Source organism: Pelodiscus sinensis, chromosome 30, assembly GCF_049634645.1.
Source record: "Pelodiscus sinensis isolate JC-2024 chromosome 30, ASM4963464v1, whole genome shotgun sequence".
NCBI classification, from domain to species: Eukaryota; Metazoa; Chordata; order Testudines; family Trionychidae; genus Pelodiscus; species Pelodiscus sinensis.
In genome coordinates this window covers 10212491-10235253 of record NC_134740.1, presented here as the reverse complement: position 1 = coordinate 10235253, position 22763 = coordinate 10212491, and the positions used below count along the sequence as shown (strand labels likewise).

Sequence of the window (22763 nt, the reverse complement as noted above, 5' to 3'; positions counted from 1 at the left end):
CTCTTCCAATTCCCACCCACCCACCTGTCTGTCCATCCTTCTATCCATCCGTCCCCATATGCCTATCTTGCTCTAAATATTTCTCTAACCAATATCTATCTATCTATCTATCCCCACACAACCCCCTCTATCTACCTACCTGCCTATCCACATACACCGTATCTAGCTGGTTACGTAGGTACATATATGGCTTTAAGCCCTAGCCTTTTCTGACTGGATCCAAATGGGCTACTGGTGGGTTCACATGTTGACCTGGGCTAAGGGCCTGCCCGTACTGGAGCCTTTTCCCCTTCTCCCCACATGAGAAGTTTCTCCCTCTCCCCACCATCAGCCCCAAACCCAGATTCACTCACGGGGACTCAGGGCTGGGGGAGGCCTCCACCTGTCACAATCAGTCAATCAGGAGTCCAGGGTTAGGGTTCAGACACCAGCAGCAGCTTTTACTGCTGAAAAGCCATTTAATGCATCACCAGTAGCATGAGTGACCTACCTACCAGGACCCATCACACAGTTTCCTCTGCATTTTGCAGGGGCCACGCAGGACACAAGCAGGAAGGGACATGGTACATGGGCTTTCTGCTCCAAGTATGCCCGCTCCCGTCCAGCCCAGCCCCAGGGTAGTGGAACAGCTAGCTCAGAGGGGTGGGGAAATCAATGCTAGATAGCTGGGCCCAGACTCAGAGGAAGATCTGATCCCATGTGTCCAGAAGCAGGTTGTGTAGCAGAAGATCAGGTCGGCGTTGTTAGATTTGCTGCATGTTGGCTTTGATCCAGGGCACAAAGTGGGAAATCCGAGTGAACACAACATGAGACTTAGCGCTGTTCCTTTTGCCTTTGCAGACGATGCCTTCCGCCACTCCATCACACACAAGAGGGCCCCCAGAATCACCCTGTCCCAGAACAAGCCAGAAGAGAAGAGTTAATGTCTCGATCACACACAGATCTCCCAGGCTGTCTGTGCCGATAAACCCAAAACATGTGAAAAACTGAATTCACACTGAGAAGAAGATGATGAAGGACTCTGGGAATTTAGACCAGAAATGCCCGTCGTTATTTAGCCTGACCTTCTTTCCAACGCCGTATGCAAAGAGAGATGAGCAACCACACTTACTAAGTCCCCATTGTCACATAAGTATAATCAAACTTACACAAGGCATGGCATGTAAGGCGTCCTTCGTAAAGTTATAAGCTATTACGTGTGATTGTCCTATTTAAATCCCCGCCTGACCATTGTGTCTGAAGCTGGAAGTATCGGCTGCGTGTTAGCATCTCAAATATGGTGACACCCATTTCTACATCAAGATCAGCCCGCCGTGTATCAATGGATAATGATGGAATATCCACTCATCAAAGGATTGGGGATGAGCAATGGGACCTCCGGCTTGGCCACTGAGAGCCCTGTCACCTCTGGCTGTGGCCGTTTGTAGCTGTCTTGTCCCTGGGCATGGTCGCTTATTGCCCTGCGATCTCTGGTCTTGGCTGATGCATGGTCCCCAACAGGTAATTATTTGCGCTCTGACAGCTCTTCCACTACAAATTCCCCCTGCCTGTGCCTGTGACACCATGGACACGTTAGCCAATTAACTCCTTACCCGGTAAGTTGACTTTCGGTAGGGGGGGTTGTCAGAGTCTCCTACACATAGCATTGTGGAGGGGAAATAGTTGCGGTACTCCTTCTTACAGAGGTCATCAGCCACCACCGACAGGTTCACTTCCCGAAGGGTGTTGGTTGTTGTGGTTAAGCTGGTCATACCCCAGCCAGCCACGTTGCACAAGGTCTCTGGGCACACTCTGCAATGACCAGTCGGTAAACGGAGCAGCTCCACCTCCCTGGTCAGTGTCGCATTGTGACTCAGCTGTTGGGGCAAAGAGAAACAGGAAACATACGTGCGTCTTAGATGGAGAAAAAACAAATCAAGAAATGGGACAGAGGTCGAACCTGAGGCAGTGTGAGGTCACTGGTGGCAGAGAATGTGGTGGGGGCGGTACCTGCATCAGTGTGAGGTCACTGGGGGTGGGGGATGGGATGGGGTGGTACCTGCAGCAGTGTGAGGTCACTGGGGGTGGGCGATGGGATGGGGGTGGTACCTGCAGCAGTGTGAGGTCACTGGGGCTGGGGGATGGGATGGGGCGGTACCTGCAGCAGCATGATGTCATTGTTTAAAGTCTCCCTATTGTACTGGGGGTGGGGGATCTGCCGGCAGACTTGGATCCGTTGTCGGTGCTGTTCCCGAAGCTTGACGTTATGGGCTCCCAGGAGCACAGTGATGTTGCTGCGAAAGGCAAGAGCAACCTGTTAACGTTGGTCTGGCTCACTAATTCTTCTCTTGCTGGGACAGGGCAGCCTGGGACTCTCTGAATGGGTCTCAAGTTCCTTCCCTTCCCCTTGAGTGTCTGCTCCTCCCAAGCTCCCCAGCCCAGCACCCTGCAGAGCTGCCCTGGGGCTATGACCCCTCTCTGTCCTGTGCTTTAGCCCCATTGATTTGCCAAGTGCTGGGTTTCATCCGTGGGTCACAGAGGCCCCTAGAGACTTTCCGACGCCCCCTGAGCAGGTCAGACCCTTGGGCTCTGCTCCCCCAGCCTGGCCTCCCTCTGCTCCTTCCCTGCCCCCCTCATGCTGACACCAGAGCTCCCGGATCCCCATCCTCCACTGACCCCACCCACCCCCACATCCCAGCCCAGAGGCACTTACTCTCCCTGGCAACGAGCAGCCGTCAGCACAAAGTTCTCCGCCACCAGGAACCCACCACATCTAATCCTCTCATCTCTGCGTTGTATTTCCAGATACGCCACGTAGGGCCTGGAGTGGGGCCAGGCTTCCTTTCCCCCCGATGATCTCACCTGGGGGGAGGCCAGGTCCATACAGAGAGCCCCCTCAACTCGCTGGGCTGGGATCCAACTCCCCATCCACACTGATAGCCTCAAAGGGTCTTCCCTCCCTCTCTGATCCTCCCTCAGAGCATCCGTGTCTCTGGATCTCTGCCCCCTGCCCAGCTCTGCCCCACACCGGGCCCGCATTGGCTGGAAGGGAAATCTGCAACTCTAACCTCACTGAGTGGACAAATCGGGAGCGGGGCACTATTCACCCTGCTTCGCCTTGTGCTCACCGCACTGTGGGCCAAAGTCACCCCAGGCTGGTCCAGCCACTCCCCAGCAGGGCACGGACGGAGCTTCTCTGCATGTTTCTCCACCCAACCACAGAGATGAGGCCGACTCCACGCCCGACTCACCGAAATACTGGTGCCAGGGGAAGTGGCTTTTATTGAATGAACCCTACGCCAGGGAACTCTCTCTCCCCTCCATCCTGGGTATTTTTTTTTCTTCTGCTCCTAGTTCTTTCCTTCCAGTCCTGAGATATTTCTAAGGACAATTTTCAGGCTTTGGTGGCTGAAAAATGTTAGTGTTGGGATTGAAAAATGCCAAGTGAGAATGTCTCTGGGGAAAACAAGGATCTGCTCGGGAGATCTACTCGGAGAAGGCGCCAGGCCGGCAGGCTGGAGTGTTGGAAAATCTCCTCTATAAGAAATCACACCGATTGGCTTTATGGTGGGACCTAGACCCAGGTCAGGGACCTCTTACTGGGATAGTCACTGGGCCGACCCACAACCCCTTCCCTGAACAGCGTCGAGTTCAGAAACAGAATCATTTTCATCTTTCAATGGGGAACTGTATTCCCCGGGAGTGTATTCCTAAGGGGTTTAGGTGCCAAATCTCCACCAGCAACCCATGGTAACAAAAGCCCCAGAGACAGGTTTAATTTCCCCCCCGAGATCCTGGGCTGAGTTGGGAAAGGATCCCAAGTTTCTCGGGTCCGAGCCCTTCCCCTTAGCTCCCTGCTCTTCCTGCCCCTCTCCACCATCTGTTTCTTGTAACTCCCCAGCTGCCCTGCCGGTGGCTCATTCCATCTCCAAGTAGGGTGCACATCTTCAAAGTGGGGTCTCAGAGAAGCCCTCTGGGGGCTGATCCACCCACCCCCACAGGCCGAGAGCCCCAGAGGTACTCAGGGGAGGCTGCAGGGGTCCCAAGAACCTCTTGGACCCAGGTAGTTCAGGGGAAGACCCTCATTCACCCCACAGCCCCCTACCCTGCATGGGCCCCTCTCCGCACACCCACAGCGCCCTTGCCCCACTCACCAGCCCAGCCCCCAGGGGGCAGGAGGAAGGCCCAGGGGAGCAGCCCCACCACCAAGCGCTGCATCGTCAGAGCCATCCTGGGCCAGGCACGGAGCTTCTCCCTCCGGCCTGATGCTTATATGGACCAGGCAGGAGAGGAGGGGGGGGCTGGGTCTGCTAACCACAGGCCACGTACACTCCAGGAACATCCATTTGAGATGTGCCATGGGTCAAGGTGACCTTCAGGTCACAGCCGCACCCACCTAGCAGGGGGTTTCCTCTGCCCCAGTCCCTAGCCTGGCACCATGGCCAACAGGGCCCCTGCCCTTCTGTCTGCCTGAGGATGTGGCTAACACGGCCACCCACTGCCTGGCCCTGGTGGAGGATGTGAGTAACAGTGCCCCTCCCCAACCACCAGAGTCAGAAACAGGGCTGTAAACATCCACATGGAGCATTATCTGCTGGGTGAGCAATCACACCCTGTCCTCTGTGTGCCAGGTGGCTCTGATCCCCTTGAGACCAGCCTCGCACCTCGGGCCTGGTGTACCTGACACCCAAAGGATCTCTTCCCCCTCTGATACACAGAGATGTCCAGTGGCAGACATGTCTGCCCCATTCAGTTTAAGAGCCACATCCCCTGTCGAGGTGGTCCCTGGCTAGTGGGGGAGGTGTCATTTCCCAACAGAGCCAGGAGCATCCCTGGTCCAGCCATGTCTGTGTGGATGGTCCCAGCCAATCCCCGTGTGACCCCTACTGGAGCAAAGAGCCGTGTCCAAGTGGTGGGTGGTCCAATACTGGAAGGGTGGGAAGATGGGTCTCGAATAAAAGTATGGAGCTCTAGGTCTGTCTAGAATGGACTCTCTGATGCCCAGGGATTTGCACTGATCTCAAAACCATCTACAGGTCAATGGAGTAATCAGGAATGGAACAGCCTCCACTGGAATGAATCGAGTAAGAACTGAGATGCAGATGGTTGGGTGTTCATTGACCTCAAAAGGCTACAGAGCTCCTCCAGAGTGTCTCTTGATGGTGACAGATCTACTCCCATTGGTGTACAGAGATATACACCTATCTCACAGAGCTGGAAGGGACCTTGAGAGGTCATCAAGTCCAGTCCCCTGCCCTCATGGCAGGGCTAAGAACAATTCCTGACGGATTTGCCCCAGATACCAAAATGACCCCCTCAAGGTTTGAGCTCACAACCCTTGGTTTAGCAGGTTACTGCTCAAACCACTGAGCTCTCTCTCCTCTGTTAGACCATCACAGTCTAACAGAGGGATCCAGAAATGAAAACCAGAGATGCCCAGACTGGGTGTACAAAGAGATGGCCACTAAAGGATGGACACCGCGTTTCTACCAGGTAGCATAGGGTCATGGAAAACCGGCCAAGTTTACCGATGTTTCTGTGCAACGTTAACCGTCATAATGGTGTCAGGGATAAGGTAAGCTATGCACGGATTCTCAGAGGGAATTTCCTTAAGTAGCGTATGACATTTGAATAAAGGAATTAGCGCACTCTTTAAAAAAAAAATGAGGAGGCCCCCTCCCCCCGCTACAGACTTGGATACGGTAGAGACTAACAAATATAGATTTTTTTTCATGTATCTATGATCATGAAGTTGTGGGTGAAACCCACTTCATTGGTGTGTTGGAGCAGAAACAACAGACTGTATGGTAAATAGTACAGCAAAAGTTGTTTCCTGTCAATTGTAGGACCTGTGTTCATGAAGTGCCGTAACGAGGCTGAATGTGTCCCTTTCATTGCTTTTGATGTGAAAATGCAAATATCAAAGGCAGGGGAAATGAGCTTTGTAGTGCGTTAACCAGTTAATGTTTTTGTTCAAGCCCAGGGTAACGGTACCAAATCTGTCAATTTGAGATTCTACAGACTGTCTCTGCAATTGGCTAGTGAAATCCTTTTGTAGAAGAATGGCTACCTTTAAACCTATGATCGAGGGGCCAGAAAGGCTAAAATGCTCTCCTACAGGTTCATGTTCTGATTTCTGATTCATGGGAAAGCACCCAGGAGTCCTGGCTCCCATTAGCTGCCCATTAGCTGGCTCAGGAGTGGTTGTGAGATATTTCCTGGAACTCAGAGGAGGGTGCTCCTGTCTCTGGTTGATGGTGTACTTGTCAGGCCTGTCATAGAATTATAGAACCATAGAGCTGGAAGAGACCTCAGGAGGTCATCAAGTCCAGCCCCCTGCCCAAGGCAGGACCAATCCTAATTAAATCAACCCAGCCAGGGCTTTGTTAAGCTGGGACTTAAAAATCTCTAGGGATGGAGGTTCCACCACCTCCCTAGGGAACCCAGCAGCGGCAGATTTAAGGCAGGGCAAGCGGGGCGGCTGTCCTGGGTCCCATGCTACCCAAGGCCCCACGCATGCGCCATGTCAAAGCGGGAGGGGTGGGGGAACCGCAAAATTGTGCTGCCCTGGGCCTCTGCATCCCAGTGCTTCACAACCCTCCTAGAAAATAGAGTTTTTCCTTATACCCAATCTAGACACCCCCCTCCACTATAACTTGAGACCATTGCTCCTTGTTCTGCCATTTGTCACTACTGAAAACAGCCTTTCTCCAGCCTCTTTGGAACCTCCCTTCAGGGAGTTGAAGGTGTGACGTAGTGGGAGGGAACTTGCTGGTTTCTATGGGTCTGTGGTAACCCCACTGGCTTCCCAGAAGGACAGGGACGGGTACCACAGCCCAGAAGGACAGGGATGCGTCATTATGCAAAGGGAGCTCTCAACCGGTCCGACCAGCTAACCCCCATGGAGAGGAATTAAGGAAGGTGAATGCTGCCCTGGCTGGGGGGCAGGGCTGGAGGAGATTGAGTTAGTTCTTGTCTGGAAAGCAAGGGAGAAGAAGCTGGGGAGGGGGGCTGGGACTCCCCCATCTCAAGGGGGGGCACTGAGGCCTTCTAGCCTCAGTTCCTGTAACCAGATTACATCTGTGCTGTGCTATATCCTGGAGAAGCAATAACCTATCTCCATTCTACTGGCTAGTGGAGTCTGTTCGTGCCATTTCAGGGTGCAGGAGACAGGGGACCCCAACGTGCCATCACAGAAGGCTGCTACCAAATCCCCCCTTACTCTTCTCTTCTGCAGACTACACAAACCCACATCCCTCAGCCTCTGCTCGTAGGTCCTGTGCCCCAGCCCCGGAATCATTTTCGTCTCCCTCTGCTGGACCCTCTCCAATGCGTCCACATCCTTTCTGTAGTGTGGGGCCTAGAACTGGACACAATCCTCCAGATGTGGCCTCCCCAGAGCTGAATAAAGGAGAATAATCACTTCTCTGGATCTGCTGGCCACGCTCCTCCTAATGCACCTAAATAACCATTGACCTAAATAAACAACTAAAAGGTCTAATTTCCGCTGCTCTGCAGTACAAAGACTGAAGCAGCACAGAGAAAATGTAATTGCTATAGAAGAATTGCTGGTTTTTGAAATTGTATTGTGCTTTTATGAAATTTACGGCCACCTACATATTTTATGGACATGTCCAATTGAGGCTAATTTTGTATGGACTGTTCATACATGTACTGTTGGTTGGTAAGCCCACTGAGACGGCTTCTGTTTGGTGGAGCAGTAGAGTTAAGGCAGCTTGTGCCTGTCCTAGCTCTGCCGCACTCCTGAAAGCAGCTGGCGTGTACAGTGATGGCTCCATGGTGCCATGTTCTGCCCCACTCTGACAGGCACCGAGCCCACAGCTTCTACTGGCCACAGCTCCCTGTTATCGACCAGTGGAAGCTGCAGGAGAGGTGTCTTCCGGCAAGGATTGCGTGGGAGCACTCCCTTCTCTGCCTTTTTCAGGGACATGTCAGCCCCGTCCAGGAGCACCACTTACCATGGGGATCACAACCCCAACCTTGGCAGGTTCCCCAAGTAGTACAAGGGCCCTACCATCAATCAAATGTTAGCTCCGCCCCCTACCCCAGCAGTCCCGTCTCCCCTGTCACCGGAAGTCTCGCCCTTGGTGGTAATACATATGGGGTCAAGAGGGACAGGTGACTGGAAATAAGGGGTGTCATGTGACCCCTCTGAGGACTCGCCCTGCCTCCCTCTACCAATCAGGAAGGGTTTTTTCCCCCCCATGTGGGACCACCCCATGAGCCGCTTTGACCAATCGGGGGGCAGTTCCAGGATCGGATGACCCGCCCAGAAGTGGGTCATGCGACCCTTCTAAGAGCTTCCCATGACACCCTCATGGGCAAGAAGTTTAACGAGTCTATAAAACAAATGCCCATGGCCTTAACTTTCACACACATTAGTTTACTACCCTGAGTGATCATTTCTAGGCACATCTTTTCCTTCAGTAGCTGTCTCACGACTAAGTACACATCGTAGCCTTTGGAATTGTGTGCTATGAATGTGTTGTCAAGGAACTCTTTGCCAATAAATGTCTTAACGAACATAGAGAGACACTCCCTACACTTAAATTCCCAGGATTTTTCTGGTTTTACGGCCATAGCAAAAATGTAATTGGGGGTGTGCAACCCCGTCTCCTGCGTGCATTCGAAATCATAAAAAATATACTTTCCGAGGATTCGGGCTAAGGCTGTCCAGAAAACATAAATGACTGTCAATGTTGCCAACAAGAAAGCCCTTACACTGCTTACAGCACCGTCACTTGTCCACATAAGACTGACACACATCACACAAAGTTTTAGACAGGCATTCGACTTGTTTTTGAGATGCGCACTCTGTGTGTCTGACTAAGAACTCTTTGGATCGACAAAATGGTCTACAGCTAGGACACCCACGCTGTCTGAGCACGTTCTGCTCAAGCAGAGGCGGCAACAGTACCTGCAAGAGTGGTCGTGACTGTACACTGTGTGGTAAAACTCAATTTTTCGCTCCGAACAACTTTTTCACATCCAGAACCCCATAATAATGCTCATCGTGCAACAGGATAAAATGGTCTTGGGGTACACCAGGCCCCTCATTTTAAAAAAGCCCCAGCTGCCTTTCGCCGTATACAGCACCACCTGTATGTTAACTCCTAAATGCTGTTCAAACTTTGCTACGTCACTGAGCATAACCTGTTTTGGATCTGACCACCCCAGTTTCTCGGGAAGCTCTCTCACCCCCTCTAACAATTTGGCATCCGTAGGTTTACGATAGGACAGGACGGCCAAGAGCCCGCCTGCAAAACACAGATTGGTACCGGTGTAAGCCAAGTCTACTAAACATCGTCTCTTTTTATGAATAATTTGACTACTAAGGATAGAGTTTTAAATTCAACGAGCACCCCCACCCCTGTTTTTTTACAACTGTCACAAGGAGGCGCATTGTTCCATTGAGGTGCAACTCTCTATTACTCACAAACAGCTTTGAGGTCTGGTTTAAAAAACCCTCAGCAGTCAGCTCGTTCCTAGACCTTCTGACCGAAAACAAAGGGTTAGTTAAATTACGGCTCTCTAAACGTAACTGAACATAATCAGGGCCTACCCTACCATTAACGTCATCTAGAACTAACTGTATTCCCCTACGCATGGCTTCAATAACCTGTTCAGCTGAATTTATTTGCTCAAGATTGACAAAACGAAACGCCTCACAATACACTTACCCCACAAATCTAGGTACTTCACGTTGCCAACTTCTCGCTCTCTCCATATACAACTCTGGATTTTCACAGGCACTTGGGCCCATCAGGGGCATCTTCTGCCACAGACGCTATTTCAGAGTCAGAGCCGTCTCAGTGAAATTCATCAGGACTAGCCAGGGACCAGTCTACAGACTCACCACCCCACAGGTCAGATAAGCCATTTTGTGAGCCTCCAGCAGGGGGCATTTCTTTTTGGTATTTTTTCCTCATCACCTCTTTAGCCTTTTTTAAAAAATTTACAGTGATCTTGGACTGGCACTTTTTGGAGGCCACTCGTTTATCCTCCAAATCATGTCCCCCCCTCTTTCTTTTAGGCCCCCTGAGGATACAGAGTTCACCAGTTTTCTGAATGAAGCATCAAACTCTTCCCCCATACTAGAATATGGGGGAGCTGTGATGAGCTTATGGTTTTGGGAGAATGGTTTGTCAGTCCTTGGTTTTTTATTCACAACCCCTAGAGCGCATGCTCTGGGTTTGTGAATGTGTGTGGTTTTGCGCACGTTCAGAACCCCTAGAGCGCGTGCTCCGGGTTTCTGAATGTGGGCAATTTTGCTCACAGTTCTCAAGGCTTGGTGTGGCAGTAGCCGCTGAGGAACTGGAGTTGTGTTTGTGTGGCTGCAACACCTCGGCATTGCAGGAGTTTTCAGTCCTTGGTTTTTTATTCACAACCCCTAGAGCGTGTGCTCCGGGTTTGTGAATGTGTGTGGTTTTGCGCACGTTCAGAACCCCTAGAGCGCCTGCTCCGGGTTTGTGAATGTGGGCGTTTTTGCTCACACTTTCCTCAGGGCATGGTGTGGCGGAGACCGCTGAGGAACTGGAGTTGTGGTTGCATGGTTGTTTCTTAACAGAGTCTTTCGTTTTGTCCTTGGGTTTGACGTATGTGAGGTTCCGACCGCCCGGATGCTTCACCTGCACTCGTGCTGGTTTGCGTTGTTAAGGGTCTCAAAGCAGATTCCTGGTTCTTTGGCAGTTCTGGAGGAGGTGTCCTTGTAGCTCTGACTACAGCATTGCTCACAGTTCTCAGGGCTTGGTGTGGCAGTAGTTGCTGAGGAACTGGAGTTGTGTTTGTTGACTGCAACACCTCGGCATTGCAGGAGTTTTCAGTCCTTGGTTTTTTATTCACAACCCCTAGAGCGAGTGCTCCGGGTTTGTGAATGTGGGCGTTTTTGCTCACAGTTCTCAGGGCTTGGTGTGGTGGTGACCGCTGAGGAACTGGTGTTGTGTTTGTGTGGCTGCAATACCTCAGCATTGCAGGAGTTTTCAGTCCTTGGCTTTTTATTCACAACCCCTAGAGCGCGTGCTCCGGGTTTGTGAATGTGTGTGGTTTTGCGCACGTTCAGAACCCCTAGAGCGCGTGCTCCGGGTTTGTGAATGTGTGTGGTTTTGGGCACGTTCAGAACCCCTAGAGCGCCTGCTCCGGGTTTGTGAATGTGTGTGGTTTTGGGCACGTTCAGAACCCCTAGAGCGCCTGCTCCGGGTTTGTGAATGTGGGTGTTTTCGCTCACAGTTTCCTCAGGGCTTGGTGAGGCAGTAGCCACTGAGGAACTGGAGTTGTGTTTGTGTGGCTGCAACACCTCGGCATTGCAGGAGTTTTCAGTCCTTGGTTTTTTATTCACAACCCCTAGAGCGCGTGCTCCGGGTTTGTGAATGTGGGCGTTTCGCTCACAGTTTCCTCAGGGCATGGTGTGGCAGTGACCGCTGAGGAACTGGAGTTGTGGTTGCATGGTTGTTTCTTACCAGAGTCTTTTGTTTTGTCCTTGGGTTTGACGTATGTGAGGTTCCGACCGCCCGGATGCTTCATCTGCATTCTTGTGCTGTTTTGCGTTGTTAAGGGTCTCAAAGCAGATTCCTGGTTCTTTGGCGGTTCTGGAGGAGGTGTCCTTGTAGCTCTGACTACAGCATTGTCAGAAAAGTTGTCCATGCCTGTGAGGTGGGGGAAAAACATTTTTTTTGTAAAAACACAACAACAACACACCTAAACTTAACATCTCTCTCACCCACACCTGTGTATTTACTTAAAACCTCATAGAGCCACCAAACCGACAAGCAAAATATATTTACTGGGCTTCATCGATCCATCGGTCACTGATGCTGGGGAATTTTCCTTTTCAGCTGTCTCTTTCCTTTTTCTTTTGAGCTCCTTTTCCCTCTGGTCGAATGACCTCTCATGTTTTGACCGTACTGTGGAGCAAACAACATTATTATAAAACACATGAAACCCTCTTGTAAACTTTAAAATCATTAGGGGTTTTTCTATTTAAAAAGTTATAGCTTCAAAAACAAAATAATCCATTTCAGGCTGTACAACAAACACCAGTTTTGAGTTTATTTCTACCACTTAAAAAAACAAACAACAAAAACCCACACAATTTTTTAAATACATCTCATTTTGCAGAATAAAAGCCAAAACTGCTTTTAAAACCCCTTGTTAGTTTCAACAAACCAAGTACTTAAAAAAACCCTACACCTATGCCTTGCACAGCCCCTTCCCCCCCCTCCACACACATACACTAAACAGCCGCTTTATAACACACACCAAACCAAGTTGGCAACCATATACTTTTCAAAACCCACATGCATTGAACACATCACATTTTGCACAGAAAAAGCAACCCACCAAACACACCTTACCAGCAGTTTGCCAACATCTATTTTAAAAACACACCTTTGTCTGTCACAAACTCCATCACACACACACCTTCAAAAACTCCCCACAACGGTTTTAAAACCATTTGCAACTCTATTTTTTTATAAGCAGCGGTATGCAACAAACTGTTTTTTAAAAACCACTTATCTGTAGCATAAGCCCCTGAATCACCCACAACTTAATCCCTACTGCCAGTTTTTTTTCAAATAAAAACCCCAGGTAAAAACACTCCACCTTTTTGTAACCATCCCAGATACTTTTAGCCTAACCCCATCACTTCCTCCCCCAACTCAGAATTGAACATTTATTTTGAAAACATATTTGGCACAGAAAGAACAACCCACCAACCAAGAGTTTGCCAAAATATAGTTTAAAAACACCAATAAGCTCCCCCACAATTAAGTTTTGAGAAAAAAAACCAACTCACAATTTAAACATTACAATTAGTTAAAAGAAAAAAAATAACCCGCACGCTTTAAAAATGATTATGGATAGTTACCTTCTACCACAGGGTAAAGGCATGCTGGCACAGGGCTATTCTATTTTCCCCTATGTATATTTGGGACTATGGAATAAAGAACAAGCAAAAAATGTGAGTTAAGATTACCCCCAAATGCTTCAAACCCCATTTTAAAAACACACCTAGGTCTTGCACAGACCTCATCTCTCTATCTTACAAATCACACACACACAAACCCCGCATAAATTTAAAAGCCAACTGCAAAAAAGTTACCTTTCACTATGGGCACATGCTTGTTCTGTCAATCCCCCCGCCCCCAATGTGTGCTTGGGCCTTAAGGTTAAAGAATAAGCACAAATATTAGTTAGTATTACCCAGGGTTTTTTTTAAACAGTATTAAGCACAACTACAGTTAAAAATGGTTTTTACCTTGGCCTGGTGGGGAACTGCAGATTAAAATTACTAGTTCCATGTTAAACAGATCACACTGCAATAAAGATAGCCACCATTATTTTACTAAGAGAGCGTGGCCAAAGAGGGGCATTACATAATATATATATTTTCAAAGTTACAAACAAGGAACATACCTTCTCCTGTTGCAGTCCAGCAGCCATTCAAGAAAGTTTCTGTTGAAAAGGACAATCTCCAAACTCCCTAGGTTTTTGATACTCTCCTAACCCATTGTTTCAAACAACTTCAACGTAGTAGCTAGCAGGTGAATTTGATCACTGCAACTCTGAAATAATAGATCCTTAAAGACTTTAGGCACCCCTCCCTAGCATTGCCCTTTGGTGATCTGGGGGTGGAAGAATTAAGCTGTCTTCACAACTGAGTTGCTTTCGGCTACATTTTTTCCTTTTAGTTAAAATATATTTTTTGTAGGGCTTTCTTACAGTATTCACAGTAAAAGCACCAACCCTTAACGTAGCTGTACCCATTTCCACGTGGAGACCCTTTGCAGATATCAATACATGTCTTGGGGGTTTGTTTTTTTTAAACATGCTTCTTTCATGCTGAAGGCTTGGGGTTTAAATGAAATACTTTTAAATGTTTGATTGTCTTTAGAGCAAATGCTTGTTCTAAAGTATGGGTAAAAGTTGGAAACATTTCAGTTTGGGGTTAGACCCTTAATTTTTTTTTTAACTTTTAATGGCTAGAAAAAGTAACCCCTAGCATTTAACCAACTTCTGGGTCATATTTAAACTGTCCAATAGCATTTCTACCAACTCCTGTGTCCTTTAAACTGTCCAATAGCGCTCTACCAACCCCAGGGCTTATATTTAAACTGTCCAATAGCATCTGCAAACTCCTGAAGTGTTATTTAATTAGATATTCATCAGAGCCCCCCCATCCAACCCATCAAATTTCATTAGTAAACATTAACCTCAACAAGGGTAAGTGGTCACACCTAAACCTAACCACTGACTAGAGCCCCTGGCTATTCAGTGAGGTGCGGTGAAACCATTGAGTTCATGTCTAATAAATCCTAACTGGGGGGAGGGAGGGATTTTTTCTTTTATTTAAAAAAACAAAACATTTTGAGGGGTTTTTCCTTCCCCCGAGTTTCTACCATACATCTTTCAGGCTTTTTCAGGAAATGGGCCTCTTTATACAAAATGGATTCTCACAAACTTTATTTTTTTAAATGATTTTATTTAAAAAACATACAGACCATGTGTTCCACTAAAACTTTTACTCATGTAAGGATCACACAAACCTTCTGAGAGAAGATAGTCACAAAAGCCCCTTTTCAAGAGATATTTACAGCTACCACGTTTTATATCTCATGTGTGTCCCCTCACCATTTTCTAACTTCATCCTTTTAGACATCTTACAAATAGTCTTTTTCTTAAGCAGGGTTTTGGCATTTCACGAGGAGTAACGGTAGTTCGGACTAGGAAGCCTAGTCCGAACTACCTAGTCCTGGCCGTGTGTAGCTGGGTGGCACGGAGTCTGCACTAGCGGACATTTAAAAATGGCGGCGCCCGGCTTTATACAAATGAAGCCCGGGAAATTCAAATCTACTACTAGGGTGGTAGTGTAGACATACCCTTAGGGAAAAGCTTTTTGAGGACTGTGAGGGTTGTGTCATAGATGCACCAGCCCAGTGGTACCATGACTGTGTGACTTGGACTCCAGAGGATATAAACTGCAAGCTCCGGGGCCTATGTGCTGAACTGTGTTTGGAAAGCTTATTAAATACTAATAGAAATGTAGCCGTGTTAGTCTGGTGTAGCTGAAGCAAAAAACAGGACTATGCAGCATTTTAAAGACTAACAAGATGGTTTATTAGGGGATGAGCTTTTGTGGGCCAGACCCACTTCCTCAGATCAAATAGTGGAAGAAAATAGTGGAAGTCACAACCATATATACCAAAGGATACAATTAAAAAAAATGAACACATATGAAAAGGACAAATCACATTTCAGAACAGGAGGGGGATGCAGGGGAGGGGAAGGAAGGAAGGTAAGTGTCTGTGAATTAATTATATTAGAGGTGGGGAGAGTGAGATGTCTGTGAGCTAATGGTATTAGAGGTGATAATTGGGGAAGCTATCTTGGTAATGGGTAAGATAGTTTGAGCCTTTGTTCATTCCTTCCCGGAGAGTGTCGAATTTTAACATGAATGACAGTTCAGAGGATTCCCTTGAAACTATTTTCTTCCACTATTTGATCTGAGGAAGTGGGTCTGGCCCACGAAAGCTCATCACCTAATAAACCATCTTGTTAGTCTTTAAAGTGCTCCATAGTCCGTTATTAAATACTGTTATTGCCGTAGGTAATGCTATGCAATGTCTGTGCTTAACTCAAGAACACTTAGCACAAGGGGTGACTTTGGTAAATGCAGTGCAATTCAGTCAAGATCCTCACAGTGTTTTAAAGACCATGACCAAGCCAAAAGATGCCTGCTTAGAGCGTTATATTGACTGTCTGGTGTGTACAAAAAGTCACAGAACCCTGCTTAAGAAAAAGACTATGAAAGATGTATGGTAGAAACTCAGGGGAAGGAAAAACCCCTCAAAATGTTTTGTTTTTTTAAATAAAAGAAAAAAATCCCTCCCTCCCCCCAGTTAGGATTGATTAGACAAAAACTCAATGGTTTAACCGCACCTCACTGAATAGCCAGGGGCTCTAGTCAATGGTTCAGATTAGGTGTGACCACTTACCCTTAAGTGAGGGTAATGTTCAGTAATTAAATTTGATGGGTTGGATAGGTGGGCTCTAATGAATATCTAATTAAATAACACCTCAGGAGTTTGCAGATGCTATTGGACAGTTTAAAGGACACAGGAGTTGGTAGAAAGGCTCTTGGACAGTTTAAATATGACCCAGGAGTTGGTTAAATGCTAGGGGCTACTTTTTTTTAGCCATTAAAAGTTAAAAAAAATTAAGGGTCTAACCCCAAACTGAAATGTTTCCAACTTTTACCCATACTGTAGAACAAGCATTTGCTCTAAAGACAATCAAACATTTAAAAGCATTTCATTTAAACCCCAAGCCTTCAGCATGAAAGAAGCATGTTTAAAAAAAACAAACCCCAAGACATGTATTGATATCTGCAAAGGGTCTCCACGTGGAAATGGGTACAGCTACGTTAAGGATTGGTGCTTTTACTGTTAATACTGTAAGAAAGCCCTACAAAAAAAATATTTTAACTAAAAGAAAAAAAAATATAGCCGAAAGCAACTCAGTTGTGGAGACAGCTTAATTCTTCCACCCCAGATCACCAAAGGGCAATGCTAGGGAGGGGTGCCTAAAGTCTTTAAGGATCTATTATTTCAGAGTTGCAGTGATCAAATTCACCTGCTAGTTACTACATTGAAGTTGTTTGAAACAATGTGTTAGGAAGGTATCAAAAACCTAGGTAGTTTGGAGACTGTCCTTTTCAACAGAAACTTTCTTGAATGGCTGCTGGAGTGCTACAGGAGAAGGTATGTTCCCTGTTTTTAACTTTGAAAATATATATATTATGTAATGCCACTCTTTGGCCATGCTCTCTCAGTAAAATAATGGTGGCTATCTTTATTGTAGTGTGATCTGTTTAACATGGAACCAGTAATTTTAAGCTGCAGTTCCCCACCAGGCCAAGGTAAAAACCATTTTTAACTGTAGTTGTGCTTAATACTGTTGAAAAAAACCCTGGGTAATACTAACTAACATTTGTGCTTATTCTTTAACCTTAAGGCCCAAGCACACATTGGGGGGGGGGGACAGAACAAGCATGTGCCTGCACCACTTTATCCCATAGTGAAAAGTAACTTTTTTGCAATTGGCTTTTAAAGTTATGTGGGGGGTGTGTGTGTGTGTGTGTGTGTGTGTGTGTGTGTGTGTGTGTGTGTAATTTGTGAGAGAGAGATGAGGTCTGTGCAAGACCTAGGTGTGTTTTTAAAATGGGGTTTGAAGCATTTGGGGGTAATCTTAACTCACATTTTTTTGCTTGTTCTTTATTCCATAGTCCCTAATATACATAGGGGAAAATAGAATAGCCCTGTGCCAGCATGCCTTTACCCTGTGGTAGAAGGTAACTATCCATAATCATTTTTTAAAGCGTGTGGGTTATTTTTTTCTTTTAAGTAATTGTAATGTTTAAATTGTGAGTTGGTTTTTTTCTCAAAACTTAATTGTGGGGGAGCTTATTGGTGTTTTTAAACTATATGTTGGCAAACTGCTGGTTGGTGGGTTGTTCTTTCTGTGCCAAATGTGTTTTCAAAATAAATGTTCAATTCTGAGTTGGGGGAGGAAGTGGTGGGGTTAGGCTAAAAGTATCTGGGATGGTTACAAAAAGGTGGAGTGTTTTTACCTGGGGTTTTTATTTGAAAAAAAACTGGCAGTAGGGGTTAAGTTGTGGGTGATTCAGGGGCTTATGCTACAGATAAGTGGTTTTTAAAAAACAGTTTGTTGCATACTGCTGCTTTTAAAAAATAGAGTTGCAAATGGTTTTAAAACCGTTGTGGGGAGTTTTTGAAGGTGTGTGTGTGATGGAGTTTGACACAGACACAGGTGTGTTTTTAAAATAGATGTTGGTGTTAGGCCCTAGAGAATTGGGCCCAGTGCAGTTATGTTAAGACAGACCAAGGAAAGAGGTTAACAAAAGTTTCTAAGTAGTCCCTGAGCAGAACTAGAGACATAGTTCAAGCAAGGGGGCGCTCCCTACATACTTGCTTGAGTTGCAGAAGTAAAGTAAGTGAAAGGCTGTGCCTGTGATGGGAACAGCTAGTTTGAGAACTGAGAAGGTAACTCCCTGTTTCTGTTCTCACCCTGATCTTAACGAACTGTCTCTGCCCTCTGTTGTTTTAACTCCCTGTCTCTTTGTTGTTTGGTACTTGCCTTCTGGGCTGATGGGAAAGCTGTTGACGTATTATGAATTGCTTAAGGCCATGAAGTATACGCATTAACACTAGAAGCTTCTAACTAATTAAGGGGAGGCTGAGATGCTTGGGCAAATGTTTTATGACACGACAGAACTGTCTATATAATCTTACTTGTTACTGAAATCAGAGCTGGTTCACTTAGGAGACGGGCTGCTCTCTATTGTAGTGCGCACTATTCAATAAAGAGCTTGTGATTGGATCTTGCTGGTGTTGCCTGTCTCTTTGCGGTCAGACAATGAACGGAGGCCGTCCGGGTTAAAGTCCCTGACATTGGCAAACTGCTGGTATAGAGTGTTTGGTGGGTTGCTTTTTCTGTACAAAATGTGATGTGTTAAATGCATGTGGGTTTTGAAAAGTATACGGCTGCCAACTTGGTTTGGTGTGTGTTATAAAGCTGCTGTTTAGTGTGTGTGTGGAGGGGGGGGAAGGGGCTGTGCAAGGCATAGGTGTAGGGTTTTTTTAAGTACTTGGTTTGTTGAAACTAACAAGGGGTTTTAAAAGCAGTTTTGGCTTTTATCCTGCAAAATGAGATGTATTTAAAAAAATTGTGGGTTTTTGTTGTTTGTTTTTTTAAGTGGGAGAAATAAACTCAAAACTGGTGTTTGTTGTACAGCCTGAAGTGGATTATTTTGTTTTTGAAGCTATAACTTTTTAAATAGAAAAACACGCTAATGATTTTAAAGTTTACAAGAGGGTTTCATGTGTTTTATAATAATGTTGTTTGCTCCACAGTAAAGTCAAAACGTGAGAGGTCCTTAGACCAGAGGGAAAACGAGCTCAAAAGAAAAAGGAGAGAGACAGCTGAAAAGGAAAATTCACCGGCATCAGTGACCGATGGATCGATGAAGCCCAGTAAACATATTTTGCTTATTGGTTTGGTTGTTCTGAGGTTTTAAGTAAATACACAGATGTGGGTGAGAGAGATGGTAAAGTTTAGATGTGTTGTTGTTGTGTTTTTACAAAAAAAAATGTTTTTCCCCCACCTCACAGGCATGGACAACTTTTCTGACAATGCTGTAGACAGAGCTACAAGGACACCTCCTCCAGAACCGCCAAAGAACCAGGAATCTGCTTTGAGACCCTTAACAACGTAAAACAGCACAAGAATGCAGATGAAGCATCCGGGCGGTCCGAACCTCACATACGTTAAACCCAAGGACAAAGCAAAAGACTCTGGTAAGAAACAACCATGCAACCACAACTCCAGTTCCTCAGCGGTCACTGCCACACCAAGCCCTGAGAACTGTGAGCGAAAATGCCCACATTCACAAACCCGGAGCAGGCGCTCTAGGGGTTCTGAACGTGCGCAAAACCACACACATTCACAAACCCGGAGCACGCGCTCTAGGGGTTGTGAATAAAAAACCAAGGACTGAAAACTCCTGTAAGGCCGAGGCATTGCAGCCACACAAACACAACTCCAGTTCTTCAGCGGCCACTGCCACACCAAGCCCTGAGAACTGTGAGCGAAAACGCCCACATTCACAAACCCGGAGCAGGCGCTCTAGGGGTTCTGAACGTGCGCAAAACCACACACATTCACAAACCCGGAGCATGCGCTCTAGGGGTTCTGAACGTGCGCAAAACCACACACATTCACAAACCCGGAGCACGTGCTCTAGGGGTTGTGAATAAAAAACCAAGGACAGAAAACTCCTGCAATGCCGAGGTGTTGCAGCCACACAAACACAACTCCAGTTCCTCAGCGGCCACTGCCACACCAACCCCTGAGGAAACTGTGAGCAAAAATGCCCACATTCACAAACCCGGAGCAGGCGCTCTAGGGGTTCTGAACGTGCGCAAAACCACACACATTCACAAACCCGGAGCACGCGCTCTAGGGGTTGTGAATAAAAAACCAAGGACTGAAAACTCCTATAATGCCGAGGCATTGCAGCCACACAAACACAACTCCAGTTCCTCAGCGGCTCTGCCACACCAAGCCCTGAGGAAACTGTGAGCGAAAATGCCCACATTCACAAACCCGGAGCAGGCGCTCTAGGGGTTCTGAACGTGCGCAAAACCACACACATTCACAAACCCGGAGCACGCGCTCTAGGGGTTGTGAATAAAAAACCAAGGACTGAAAACTCCTGCAATGCCGAGGTGTTGCAGCCACACAAACACAACTCCAGTTCCTCAGCGGCCACTGCCACACCAAGCCCTGAGGAAACTGTGAGCAAAAATGCCCACATTCACAAACCCGGAGCAGGCGCTCTAGGGGTTCTGAACGTGCGCAAAACCACACACATTCACAAACCCGGAGCACGCGCTCTAGGGGTTGTGAATAAAAAACCAAGGACTGAAAACTCCTATAATGCCGAGGCATTGCAGCCACACAAACACAACTCCAGTTCCTCAGCGGCTCTGCCACACCAAGCCCTGAGGAAACTGTGAGCAAAAATGCCCACATTCACAAACCCGGAGCAGGCGCTCTAGGGGTTCTGAACGTGCGCAAAACCACACACATTCACAAACCCGGAGCACGCGCTCTAGGGGTTGTGAATAAAAAACCAAGGACTGACAAACCATTCTCCCAAAACCATAAGCTCATCACAGCTCCCCCATATTCTAGTATGGGGGAAGAGTTTGATGCTTCATTCAGAAAACTGAGGAACTCTGTATCCTCAGGGGGCCTAAAAGAAAGAGGGGGGACAGCATTTGGCGAATAAATGGGTGGCCTCCAATAAGTTCCAGGCCAAGATCACTGCAAATTTTTTAAAAAAGGCTAAAGAGGTGATGAGGAAAAAAATACCAAAAAGAGATGCCCCCTGCTGGAGGCTCACAAAATGGCTTATCTGACCTGCGGGGTGGTGAGTCTGTAGATGGGTCCCTGGCTAGTCCTGATGAATTTCACAGAGACCGCTCTGACTCTGAAATAGCGTCTGAGGCAGAAGATGCCCCTGATGGGCCCATAGAGGAACCCTCAAGTGCCTGTGAAAATCCAGAGTTGTATATGGAGAGAGAGAGAAGTTGGCAATGTGAAGTACCTAGATTTGTGGGGTAAGTGTATTGTGAGGCATTTCATTTTGTCAATCTTGAGCAAATAAATTCAGTTAAACAGGTTATTGAAGCCATGCGTAGGGGAATACAGTTAGTTCTAGATGACGTTAATGGTAGGGTAGGCTCTGATTATGTTCAGTTACGTTTAGAGAGCCATAATTTAACTAACCCTTTGTTTTCAGTCAGAAGAACTAGGGATGAACTGTCTGCTGAGGATTTTTTAAACCAGACCGCAAAGCTGTTCCAGAGAAATAGAGTTGCACCTCAATGGAACATTGCGCCTCCTTGTGACAGTTGTAAAAAACAGGGGTGGGGGTGCTTGTAGAGTTTTAAATTCCAACGTCGTGAAAGGAGGAGTACAGGTAGTTCCGAATAGGAAGCCTAGTCCGAACTACCTAGTCCGTGCCGCGTGTAGCCGTGCAGCATTGAGTCCGCACTAACGGACATTTTAAAATGGCAGCGCCCGGCTTTATGCAAATTAAGCCCAGGAAATTCAAATCTCGGGCTTCATTTGCAAGTCCGGTTGCCTATGTTACCACCCTAGTTCAAACTAGGGTGGTAGTGTAGACATACCCTAAGACAGTGGCTAAGGACGGTATAAACAGCAACGCGTACAATAGAGCACATAACTTTTTTACGCTTAGGATGTGGCACTGGCTCAACTAGGTCAATGCCAAGCCACCCCCTGAATTCTTCATGGCCGTCGACCCTGGCGTTCTCTTCAATGCTTTGTATCGGTGTTGAGCAAAAACAAGGTGGGCCTGATTCGTCTTCCTTGTCCGATGCAATGCTGTCCTGGGTCTGAGGGTCAGCTAGAAAGGCATTGTCGAGCTGTTGAGAAATTGCCAGAAAGAAATAATGTAAGACGCTCTGGTCATTTTTTTTTAAAGTTTACTAAATCGCGGTTTCCTAACCCCATGATGCCCCAACTTCGATGTTTCATTTACCTGTTTGGCTTCTTTTCCATGCATCTTCTCCAACTTCTGGGAGCCGTGGTCACCTTCCTCCTGCAGGCCATCTAGCTCGTCGGGCTGCCTCATGAGCGGTTGGGTTTTGGCGTCAGATTCCGGTGTATCCATCAGTGGCTGGGCCAAAGGGCTCCCTTCAACTTCTCCTTCCTCCTCGGAACTGTCGCTGATGTAGCGCTTTCTTCTCGGCACCAAAACAAAGTTGGTGAAAGAAGCCATGTTTCCGCTCAGCGTTTGCATGCTCTCTGAAACATGCGCTATTGGAACAAGATGGCCTCCTTTTGTGTGGCGCTAGAACTTATGGGGAAGTGCTATGCTCTGATTGGCAGAGGGTGTCATGGGAAGCTCTTAGAGGGGTCACACGACCCGCTTCTGGTCTGGTCAATGGGTCCTGGAACTGCCCCCCCGATTGGTCAAAGCAGCTTGCAGGGTGGTCCCACAGGGAAAAAAAACCCTTCCTGATTGGTAGAGGGAGGCGGGGCGAGTCCGTAGAGGGAGGCGGGGCGAGTCCTTAGAGGGTCACATGACACCCCTTACTTCTGGTCACCTGTCCCTCTTGACCCCGGATGTGTTACCCCCAAGGGCGGGACTTCTG

The 22763-nt window shown here is 47.3% G+C and overlaps 1 protein-coding gene across 1 annotated transcript; it reads right to left on the bottom strand.

Annotated features, from left to right (window-relative positions):
• Nucleotides 1-437: 437 nt before the first annotated feature.
• LOC102459172 (cathepsin G-like) lies at nt 438-22279 on the bottom strand. Its single transcript, XM_075912130.1, has 9 exons — nt 22148-22279; nt 13256-13313; nt 11781-11900; nt 11457-11642; nt 9199-9257; nt 2693-2841; nt 2138-2273; nt 1593-1856; nt 438-890 (listed from the first exon to the last, which is right to left on the bottom strand). The coding sequence occupies exons 1-9, from the start codon at nt 22277-22279 to the stop codon at nt 744-746; spliced, it is 1251 nt and encodes a 416-aa protein (XP_075768245.1). The 3' UTR covers nt 438-743.
• Nucleotides 22280-22763: the final 484 nt, after the last annotated feature.

Bases quoted from the DNA above. Each gene is read 5' to 3' on its own strand.
- LOC102459172 (XM_075912130.1), bottom strand. From the start codon at position 22,279: ATGGATACACCGGAATCTGACGCCAAAACCCAACCGCTCATGAGGCAG. The intron at 11,901-13,255 runs GTAAAAACCATT...TTTGCTCCACAG, and splicing joins CAGTTCCCCACCAGGCCAAG to TACGGTCAAAACATGAGAGG. The intron at 11,643-11,780 runs GTAAATATATTT...CCCACCTCACAG, and splicing joins CGATGGATCGATGAAGCCCA to GCATGGACAACTTTTCTGAC.